The sequence below is a fragment of the Cuculus canorus genome, chromosome 1 (assembly GCF_017976375.1).
Source record: "Cuculus canorus isolate bCucCan1 chromosome 1, bCucCan1.pri, whole genome shotgun sequence".
Classification (NCBI taxonomy): Eukaryota; Metazoa; Chordata; class Aves; order Cuculiformes; family Cuculidae; genus Cuculus; species Cuculus canorus.
The window spans coordinates 136,122,375-136,134,171 of NC_071401.1; the positions used below are offsets into that span (position 1 = coordinate 136,122,375).

At 39.5% G+C, this 11,797-nt stretch overlaps 2 protein-coding genes across 2 annotated transcripts in view; one reads left to right on the forward strand and one right to left on the reverse strand.

Annotated features, from left to right (window-relative positions):
- KRAS (KRAS proto-oncogene, GTPase) overlaps positions 1-10,383 on the forward strand; it is a 29,331-nt gene extending 18,948 nt beyond the window's left edge. The window contains 1 exon segment of the mRNA XM_054079577.1: positions 4,954-10,383. Coding sequence (XP_053935552.1) covers positions 4,954-4,981 — 28 coding nt within the window. The 3' untranslated portion in view covers positions 4,982-10,383.
- On the reverse strand, positions 10,236-11,790 carry ETFRF1 (electron transfer flavoprotein regulatory factor 1). The gene is given in 6 exon segments (XM_054079586.1): positions 10,236-10,303; positions 10,306-10,354; positions 10,356-10,382; positions 10,384-10,455; positions 10,544-10,637; positions 11,728-11,790. Coding segments are annotated over 5 exon segments (258 nt in total). The 5' UTR covers positions 10,589-10,637; positions 11,728-11,790; the 3' UTR covers positions 10,236-10,238.
- Positions 11,791-11,797: the final 7 nt, after the last annotated feature.

Genomic DNA, 11,797 nt, shown 5'->3' on the forward strand with positions numbered 1-11,797 from the left:
GCACAACTTCAGGCCATTTCCTTTTGTCCTTTCACTTGGGAGAAGAGACCAACACCCACCTTGCTACAGCTTTTTTGATAAGGTCTCCCCTCAGCCTCCTTTTCTCCAGGCTAAACAGCCCCAGTTCCCCTAGCCACTCCTCAAAAGACTTGTTCTCCAGCTCTTTCACACAGCTTTTGTAGTGAGGGGCCCAAAACTGAACACAGTATTTGAGGTGCAGCCTCACTAGTGGTGAGTACAGGGACACAATCACGTCCCTGGTCCTGCTGGCCACACTGTTTCTGATACAAGCCACGATGTTGTTGACGCTCTTGGCCACCTGGGCACACTGCTGGCTCATGTTCAGCTGCCAACCAACACCCCCAGCTCCTCCTCTGCCAGGCAGCTTTCCAGCCACTCTTCCTCAAGCCTGTAGCGTTGCATGGGGTTGTTGTCTGTCCCCCTCCAGAGTCCCCCAGGACTCTGCACTTGGCCTTATTGAACTTCATCCTGTTGGTCTCAGCCCATCAGTCCAGCCTGTTCAGATTCCCCTGTAGGACCTCCATACCCTCAAGCAGATCGACACATCCTCCCTGTTTAGTGTCATCTATGAACTTACTAAGGGTACATTCAGTGCCTTCATCCAGGTCATTGATAAAGATACTGAACAGAACTGGACCCAGCACTGAGCCCAGGGGACACCACTGTGACTGGCCTCCAACTGGATTTAAATCCATTTACCACAACTCTTTGGGCCCTGGCCAGCCAGCCAGTTTTTACTCAGCAGAAAATGCACCTGACCAGGCCAATGGCAGCCAATTTCTCAAGCAGACTACTGTGAGAAACTGTGTCAAAGGCAAGACCCCAACTCAACAGCGGTTTGACAAGATTACTTTTGATGAAAGCAATACGAATTACATTGCTTAAGCCTCCTCCTTGTGTAGTCTTTGAAAACCAACTTTACTGCTTCTTGCTGTCTTACTAACATAACGTAGATTTTTTTTTTTCTGGATACTAAGACTATAAAGATCCCTGCATTCTGTCTGCTTCTCTCTGTGGACTTCCTTGGGAGGAGGATAACAGAATTGTGGCTTTCATTAATTTTTCAGTGCAAGCATCTTTTCAGAATTTAAGATTCTTTTTGATAGCTCAGCGAACTTAGGCTTTCTTCGTACCAGCTTTCCTGCTTGCTTTCTGTGTCCAAGAGAAGTATAGCTTGGTTTTGGTTTTGTTGGTGTAGTTTTTTTCCCCCGGATGGGGGGAAATCTCATTTCTCAAAAATGGGTATTGTTGGTTGTGGTTTCAGTTTTGGTGGTTTGTTTGTTTGATTTAATTTCTCCCCATGCCCTGTTTAGAAAATAGTCTTGAATGGAAGAGCCTGTAACTTCAAGACAGGGAAGGAAACATTTCTCGTTATACTCAAGTGAATTCTGCATTGTATTAGTAGTTATTTCAGCAACTTTGTGTTTAGGAGGTTTAGCTGGAGAAAGCATATTCTGAAATTATTTTGGTACAGCTGTAGTTCAGTTGTGATTTAGTGGAGTGAGAAATCTGGCATTTAAAACAGTCTGGCTTGTGTGGCTTTCCATTTAGTGAGAAGATGCATATTATTCCACTTTGACATATAGTAGGTAGGCTAAGGAGAGCAGCACCTAATGATGCAAGCCTCTCAGCTGGGATTCGAGACTTCAAAAATATTCATTATAACACAGATTGCAATGACAGATAGTATTTCTTTTCCTCTTCTTGTCTGTGGATAATCAAATTTGGTGGTTCAGGGTGTTTTGCTACCTCTTGGAATATTCAGTTTATTTTCTGGCTGCTTTCTGAGTTATATTAATCTTGCGCAAAGTAAGTGAAAACTTTGACCACCCAGATTATCATTAACTACTGGCGCTTTCCAAGAGGTTCATTCCTTTGCCTGATAGCACAAAAAAGATTTCTATAATGCAGTGTAGAATCTCCAGAAATCTTCCTTGAAAGCATTGAATTTTTTACATAAAAAGCAAATCATAATGAAAAGTTTCTCTAAGGCATAAATCTAGACTTCTAGGTAAGGCAATTCAGATTGAGCTGGGTTAACATTAAAGTGTTTAAATTAATACAGTTCATTAATTTCTAGACTCTTGATTAAAATTGTAATTTCATCATTTTTCCATAGTAGTACTGAGGCATACAAATAACTTCTCATGACTGATAGATGTGTGTGCCTGTATGCATTATATTTATTTAAAAATATGAACCATATATTTAAAAATACTCTTCCATACAATTTAAACGTGTTAAAGGTCTGCTTGGGCCTGGAATCCTTTGGAAATCCCAATTCCTTATGAATTTCAGGTTTCTTATTGATAGTCAGGTTAGTTGCCAAGCCTGATACATAAATGTAACCAGATACAAAGACTTTTGTGTGGTCACAGGGCAGCCTTGTGCTCCAAAGACAAGTTTTAGGCTGGAGCAGGCTGTTCCTGTGGAAACAGTTCTGATTTTTCTCTTCTGTTTGCATTTCATAGTTGCCCTTTGGAAAACCAAGTGCCAGGAGCAAGCTCTGTCAATGCACCTTTATTGAGGCAGTGTGGTGTAGTTTGGAGCACGCACAGTGAATTTAGAGTTTTTAATCCTGAGCCTGGATTTAAAGCACTAATTCAGTACATCTTAGGTTTTCTGCAAAGGTTGCAATCAATAACCCCATTGTTAGAGGGAGGAAGGTCAGCTGCGTGCAGCCCCTTCTTACTGAAAGAAGTAAATAGATAGGTTGATCGCCTTTGATCTTACAGTATTGATGTCTTTAAGGACCTTCTGTAAACAGAGTATCCAGTACTTACATTTAAAATTTAGTCCACAGACTGAAAAGTGAAAGACTTCACTTTATCTTGAGTTTTCCAGTTCTAATTCACAAATATTAGAAGTGTGATTTTGTATGTAATGTTATATTCATTACCTGAACTTAAGAGAAATTGTGGCAGGACCAAACTACTAAATACGTGGTTAATAATTTTAAAGGCTTGATCTACAAAGTTGTAAATGCAAAGATGAAAAATAAGTCAATTCCATAGTATTTTGCAACATGTGCTGTATTTAAAAGATCATCACCATATTAAGATTTCAGCCTTAAGGCTGAAAGGCCCAGAGTAGTCTCTGGATATTACTTTGCACAAGTTATTTTATTAGAATTTATTTTAAAACCAGTATAATGAGGGAGGGTTGCTCATTTGAAGATTTTAATTGCAATTTTTGTTTAGTGTGTCTCATTTGAAGATACCGCTGAAAGTCAGTGACTGTCATTGTAGTGATTATTTTTCTAACATGTTAACGCTGAGTGTGAAATACTGGGAAGTAGTTTTGTAAGGAAATGCAAACAGTCTTGTAGAAGAATACTGTGCAGAGCTTTTTCTTATACCATTCTTGCATTCTTCTGACTGTTGTGATTGATTCTCAATGCTTTCCTCCTAGCTGGCTGGCTGAGAACTGCCGTAAATACAAGTTTGAAATGTTGCTACTTCTTTCCCTACGTGAACATTACTAAATGTTCACTTTGTGTATCAATGCTGAAGTTCTAAGAAAAATATATGGACTCTGTGAAATAATACCAAGTGTTTCTAATGCCCAAAAGATTCATGGGGGATATGACCTTTTCCAGAACCAAGGCTACTCTTCCACTAGGCATGCTACATCAATTTCATATTGATCAATAATATTTTAGAATGTAGAATAAGTTATGTGCAAGTGTATTTTGTACATTACAAGACCTTGCAAAAGCATGCTATTAATATTGGGTAATAGGCTGCCAAGGACTTAGACTGACCATCAGCTGTTTGTAAATGCTTTATGAACTTGAATGTGAAAGTTTTACATTGAGGTTAGACTGGGAGCATTGCCTTATAAGTGAAGCTGTTTAACAACCTCACTGTTTGGACTTCCCATGTTTAGTTTCTTTACCATTTGGTGTTTGACTGGAACAGTAATGAATTAAGTGGTTTTTGGCTTTTTTGTGGTTCTGTTTTCAGAGTTCACTTTCAGTTTTTCATTCCTGTATGCCTACTTCAGTTAGCAGGACTGTTAATTTTTTACTGGTAGCTTGAAGGCAAACTGTAGCTGATGAGGTAGGAAGCTACCCGCCAGTTGCAGGGCTAAATTTCTAGGCCCAGTTTTACAGTGGCTGCTGTGATACATTAACATTATATAACTATTTCTGATCTGTCTAAAAGACAGATTAAGGCATAAACAAATCTAACTACAAAACTTTATTCTGTGGCGATAATGTACATACTTATAATCTAAACGTGTGGTACTCATACTTTTCTAGTTTGCAGTGGGTAACGTGCCGTTTGAGATGGAGAAGAGGGCAGTATACTGAATTCTTTCCTTCCCACATTAATAATAGAGTTGGACCTATGGGGTATCTGTGGTCAACCGCTGAGCAGTGTGTCACCTGTAGGCTGCTGCAAGCCCAGTTTGGGGAACAGCTGAGAGAGAGGGCAGGCAGGCCATAGTTGGTGTCAAACAGTTCATTTAGGATGTTATCTCAATGCTCCTCAGAAATCAGGAGAGGAACAACCTGCAGCCAGGATTAATTGTTCAAACAATGGCAGCCCACTGCCCAGAGCTGCTCTCCTGCAGGCCCCTCTGCCCATACACGGTAATGCAGTCAGGCACATTTCTCTTGTACGACAGGAGAAAACTGTAGTTCCTCTTACTTGTGAATATGTTTTTTCCAGCATGCCCTTTTCCCAGAAACAGGAATGCTTGAGAGGACTGTTGCCCCAGTGATCCTCCTACCCACAGTCTACTCTAGGTTACCTTATAGAGGCCTCAACAAGGAGAGGACAGTGTAACCTCTCCTGGAAGGCAGCAAAACAGACTGCAGATTGAACACACTTCATCTGATCCAGTCAGATGTAAACAGGCTGTACCTAAGCAGGCATGCAAGTGTGTGAATGCCATCTCAATGGGTGCATGTTTGTCTCTTTTCAGGGTGTTGATGATGCCTTCTATACATTAGTTCGAGAAATCAGAAAACACAAAGAGAAGATGAGCAAAGATGGTAAAAAGAAGAAAAAGAAGACAAAGACAAAGTGTATAATTATGTAAATACAATTTATCCTTATTCTTAAGAAGTACTTAAGTAATTTTTGTACATTACACTAAATTATTAGCATTTGTTTTAGCATTACTTTACTTTCTGCTTCATGATCCTGTTAGCTTTACCTGAATGCTTGTTTTATGACAGTGGAAACTTCATTCCTCTTTAAGTGCCAGTATTCTTTGACTGTTGGTTCTTGAACTAGCAAAGCCTGTGAAAAAAAAAGAGCAAAAAACAAAAAAATCAAACAAACAAAAAAAAATACACACACAAAACCCTGAGAACTGTCTTGGACTCTTTGGTGCATGCACAGTTGCTAACTTCCTATTTTTCTTACTGATTGTGAACTTCTGTTCTGTGTGCAAACCAAACAATGAAATGATGCTCTGCACATTCTAACATCCCCTTTTATTTTTTTGTTTTTAAATCTGGTTGGGACAAAAGGACTAGTTAGCAAAAGAGACTTCCATTTCACTCTTTCTTTTGTTATAGACTGACTGCAATATAGAGAGACCAGAAGCCGTTAAAGTCTTCCTGTAGATTTTGCTTCTAGGCATCTAGTCTTGTAGTCATTTCAGATCAACTTTAATGAATGTAAAGATAAACTTTCACAAAAAAACTTTCACCACAATTTGTCACGGTCACTCCTTAAATATTCTATTTTTTCTATAAAAAGAGAAAAATAAAAAAAGACAACAGTGCACATCTGGCAATGGAAAAATTGTAGAAGTTCTAGTTAGGTTGATTTGCTATTGTTAAAGCATTGCTTTAAGACTTTCACTGACTTTCTGTGTCTGAAGACTAAGGTGAAATCCTAGCTCTCCTGACCCCCAGTGGCAAATCTTTCAGTAGCTTTGTTCAGTAGGTACAGGATTTCACCCTTAGTGTCTCTAGGCAATACTAGGAAGCCTTAACCAATAAGTTGATTCAAATTCTTAGGTTAATTCATACATGGATCCAGAATTTACCATAAGAATTAAATGAGAATGAATCCTAAACTATATAACAAAGTAACACCATTCTTTTTTTTTTTTAATCTCCTAAGAGTGGCATTAAATATTTCCAGTTGCCCATTTTGTGCAAAATAGGGGAGGAATTTTAAATTCTAATTACATCAAATGAGTGAGTGAATGAATTGAATTTAGCTGCTTCATGCAAATAATTGGGAAATCCGCTATGCCATAAAAATAGTGTGGAATTTGCACAAACTGTCAGCATAGAACTTGGTTTCCAGAGTCAGTGTTGTTTGTGTGATGTTCATGAAGTACTAGTTATGTTGCAGAGATTAAATGGTCCGTGAGCAGCATTCCAGTGTCTAGACTTGTCATGAAGCTAGACCAAGATTTTAATGTTCTCATTCTCTGTGATTAAGTTCTCTTGTGGTTTCTCCCCTCACTCCTCTCTCTTTCTGACTGGAAATCATGCAGAATTTTTCGCACCAGCTTTCATTTTTTTTGGTACTGCAGTACTCCAGTTGTTCTGCACTAAAATAAGAGCCAGTAATTCCAGTGTTACAGGTTCCTGTTGTCTTACTGTACATGTTGCATTGATTGTTTCATTAGGGCCCTGGGTTCCTGAAGGTGCACTTCTTCGTAGTACCTAACTCAGCTGTAGAGTAAAATGTGAAAATGTGACTCCAGCGTACCCCCAAAAACTAAAACACAAGACATCAAAGTAGGATAGTCGAGGACACTGGGAAGTTTGGAACAGGGAATAGCAGCATTGCCCTAACCTAAGGTATACCTAAACAGTTATGTGGAAATGTTAGTACAATTTTCACATAGCTGTGTAACTTGGACCATTTATATGATGTCAAAGGGGCAACTGCATGAGAAAAGTGTTCTTTTGCTGCTGTGAAAAAAGAAAACCCACGGTGGAAAGCTGCAAAGCTGGCAAGGGGACATACACTGTCTAGGTTGCTACCTGTTCTTTAATTTCAATGTGGCTGAGAGAAATAATGCTTTTCCCTGCCTACGCCCATTGTTCCCCACTCTCCACCAACACCCAGACCCCTCCCCTCCTTGCAGCTTCGATGTGAAATATAGATTGTGAAATATTCTGAAAAGCAGTAATAGGAGAGCCTAATATTATACCGTAAGGACCAATAAGATATAAGAACAGATTCACAGTGTCACAAAACATTTTACAGCTTCCAAGGTTAAAACATTTTGGAGATGGGTGGTTGGTTGCACATTTTAGATGCTTTTGATTATGTATGAGGAACGTAGCAAAGGTGGATAGTATGATTTGAGGAAATTGAAGTAATCTTAAGATTACTTTAAGGTTTTTGGTAACTGAGTCACACTGCATGAAAAGTTAGGGCTGGTCTAAAATTCCTTGTTAGTTTAACCAAAAACCATAAGGAGAAATTTTAGCTGAAATGTCTTGGTCGTCAAATATGGATTTATATAGCTCTAATTATAAAGGTATATATGAAATAAGATTTTTTTGTTTTCCCAGTGTTATCTGTAGCTACCAAGCTAATTAAATTTAGTACAAAATCTATTTAATTAGACCTTATTTACGGGTTCTTTTTTTTAAAAAAGAAAAATAAACATCCTTGCCACTGTTGTGCAGTTTTGTCTTAGTATCTGTTGAGATTTGGTGAAGCATGTTGGATTGCAGCTTGCACAAGTTGATCTCGTAATTATTCTGTCTTTCCTTATTTCAAATGCTTTCAAAGAACGTACCTGGATGCTATCTGCTCTGATAGCAACTCCTAAATGAACATGTGACTCACTTACCATGTTAATACATTAAATTGCCATGTGTCAGGGAGTAACGCCTTCTTACAGTAGCTTTATGTAACTCCGGTAAACAACTTTATCATTGGTTTTCTCAAAAATAAACTTTCACCATTTTGCCCAGTCTCATTGCCCTAATATTTATGCTAACTTAAAGATGTTTCACTGTATAATTTTGTTACAGTAACAGGACCTCTGTAATGGGTAAATACTGACACACAATCTTCTGCTCTTGTCTATACTATGAAGCAATACAATTGTTACCTTCAAAGACCATCAGACTGTAAACAAATCATTTTGTCTCAAGTTTACATAAAGCTACATAGATGGTAAATCTTTCCTAACATTTCTTTATTCCACTGTCTTGTGTTTTCATGTTGAAAATACTTCTGCTTTTTCCTCTTGAGTGCCAACTTCTTACTAGAATGACTTCTTAATGTAATATGTTTACCTGGAATGTATTTTAACTATTTTTGTATAGTGTAAACTGAAACATGCACATTTTGTACATTGTGCTTTATTTGATGTGGAACATATGCAGTGTGATCCAGTTTTTCCATCATTTGGTTGCGTGACCTAGGAATGTTGGTCATACCAGACATTAAGTTAAAAAAAGGAAAAAAAAAAAAGACCACTGTTTGTTTTAAAATTTTTTAATGTTTTTAGGAGTATGTGCTGTGAGGTGACCTGGAATTTGTCATTTTTTTGTCAAACTGTACTGCTCCTATTTATTGTAATGTAATAAAAAATAGTTATTGTGAGTTTCTGTCCCAGTTTGCTTTTTTTCTCTCCAAGATTTTCACTGCCGCATCTCTGCAACAGAGTATCCCGGGGACTTTATGTGTTTGGCAGTGCTTCTCAGTGCCTGTCACACAGCTTTTGTCTTTGCCCACTGGTGTTCCCTTCTTCTGAGGGAGTGCCACTGCGCTTTGACAAAATGCTTTATTGTACTGATCCCTATCCTCTGGTCTGTGCTGCTTTTGCATTTTGTACTCTGATTCAGGTGAGGCTGCACTTCACAATCTTTGGAGCACGTTGCTTGGGCTGTACCATCTTCAGTCATGCCCCAGAGACCTCATCTTCATAACTCTGACATCAGCTTCAACGTGAATTAGTCTACAAGTTTAAAATTCTCTGAATCGATATTCTGTGTTCATTCTGAGGTGCAATTTGGTTTATTTCTATCAAATGCCTTCCATAAACTTACAAAAAATATGAAGGACATTCTATAGTACTGATTGTGTCCCATGGAGGGCGAGAAGTGTGAAACTGCTACTGTTCTATAAATAAACTTGTGTTTTGGCCCTTTGTTACCATCTCTGGATAATCTTTTACCGACTGCCGAGAAGGCTAGGTTGAACTTTGTATATAGAGGTATTCACTGAGAACAGGTTTAGCTCCTCTACATATGTTGCAGTTGGGTTGATGGGGAAGGACTGTTTTTCACCTTGATGTGGTGCTGGAAGCTGAAGCACATAAATTTCATCACAAGGTAGTGTTACTGTCTAATATGACATTTTTTTTGTCGTTGTCCTGTAATTTACATAAGTGAAGCCTTGCTATTGCCAACAGTTCTCCTGCTGTGATTACCTACCTATATGTCAAAGATCACTGATGTTCTATCTATCTCCAGTGTCATTTAGTTCTTTTCCCAAGGATGGGAAATGCCAACCAGCCCTAGCACATGCAGAGTTATCAGTTCTGGCACAAGTTTGTGCAGGCAAGCCAAGGCCTACAGTGTTAAGCACGGAGCAAACATCCATGGATTTCTCCTTCAGGGGAAAGGATCAAGTTCCATATTCCTTCTACAGTACTTACACAATGTCAGAATCGCTGGTAGCATGAACTGTCTTCAGGGTTTAAGTGCTTAAACTATTATTGCTATAATTCACCTGGCCCTATAGTATTCTCTGTGACACAGTAACACTGTGCATCTGCCAGCCTGCCAATGTGAGTCCTGCACCTTAAACAGATGCAGTTAAAATGTTTGGGAACTTAATTTACTTTTGAGAAGATACTCATTTAAAGTGAAAATGAGAATTATTAAGTATGGAAGTCTTTCAAAACCAGAATACTATTCTAAGTAATGAGAACAGGGCCTTGAATCAGCACTCACACACAGAGCAACAAGGTAAGAGGAGTTCTCTGTTCAACATCTAAGTAAAAATGAAATGGAACAGAATCAAGTTACCATCTTCTGCCTGCAAAACTGTGTCCATACATGAAGCTTTAGTTCAAGGAGGCCAAAAGTAGTTGAGAAAAACTTATTACCCATGTAACACAAACCCCAAATCCTCCGAGCAACTACCTAAGGGTAAGCAAATCCTAATTGTGTTTTAGATGGACTAGAAGGATTACGTTTCATGTCTTCTGAGGGTTACAGTTCTTTTATTGTTTATGGATTTGTATAGTTACATGCAGAGTTATTAATATTATTGATTGTCATCACTGTAGTAGCGGTGTTTCAGAGCTCTGTATTTTCTGAGAAAGTACAAGCTTCCAGCTCTTTGATAACAAATTCTCCTCGTGCAATTAGTTGCTTAATTTTTTTCAGGATCTTTCTCATCTTTATTTTTTTAGAAAAGCTGCTTTCAAACGGCTTCTAAAGTAGTCTGCTCCTTTGGGATACTCCCTTCCAAGGTACAGCAGCTTGAAGGAGAAAAAAAATATTGAATGCGCAGTACAAGAAGGGTTTTGTCTGGTTAAGGGAAGCGCTCATGGCGTTTAAGACACTTACATTTTTGTACAGATTCAACACTTCACCTCTTAAAGACTTGGCCATTCTCACATTTCAGATAACTCTATTTTCGTCTGTTTTTTGTTTGTTTTACCTGAAGAATAATCAGTTTAATGTTAGCTTTCTGTGAGAGTCAGCATGCCCCAGCCTCCTCCTCCATGTAGGGCCTGTGCCATTTCTAACCACGCTCCTTTACCCGATCAGGCTCTGATTCCTCCAACTGCATTACTACACAATTGCTTAGGAAAAACCTTTAAGACCATTGAGTCAGTCAGATCATTGAGATGAGTAATTGCTCAGAGATACGGTTTAGTATTGGACAGCTACGGTTGGACTTCATGATCTCAAAGGTCTTTTCCAACCAAACAATTCTATGAATCCAACTATAAGCCATTCTCTTGTTCTGCTCTCCCTCTCTTCTGCTTTTGGCTTCTTTTTGTTTCTGCCTAGTTTCTCGTCTCTCATCTGCCCTCATCTCAAACCTCAAATAAACTCTTTCCCCTGCCCCAACGCTTGTTCATCCCTGTGTTGTCCATAGCCCACTTCCATACAGGCCCAGAGATCCCTGCCCAGCTGCCATCCTGCCTTATCTGCCATCTCCCTTGGAAACATATCCATACACACATGTATATATATATATATGTACAATGGTAAATATCACAAAATCATAGAATGGTTTTGGCTGGAAGGGACCCTAAAGATCATCCAGTTTCAACCACCCTGCCATGGGCAGGCACACCTCCCACTAGGTGAGGCTGCTCAAGGCCCCATCCAACGTGGCCTTGAACACCTCCAGGGAGGGGACAGCCAGCCACGACTTCTCTGGTCAACCTGGGCCAGTGCTTCACCCCCCATAGTAAAAAAATTTCTTCCTAATATGTACTCTAAATATGTACCCTCTTTCAGCTACAAAACCATCCCCCCTCATCCTATCCCTGCACTTCCTGATACAGACACCCTCCCCAGCTTTCCTGGAGCCCCCTTTTAAGTACTGGGAAGCTGCTATAAGGTCTCCCCAGACCCTTCCCTTCTCCACGCTGAACAGGCACAACTCTCTCCGCCTGTCCTCACGGCAGAAGTGCTCCAGCCCTCAGATAACCGTCGCGGTCCCCGCTCTATACACATATACACATCATATACACGAATACGAGGGGCAGGGGGGAAACAGAAGGTCAATGCCTCACCCACTCCTAGCCGTAAATCCCTACGGGTGCCGCTTTACGGCAAAGCCGTAACGAGAGGCACAGCTGGGCG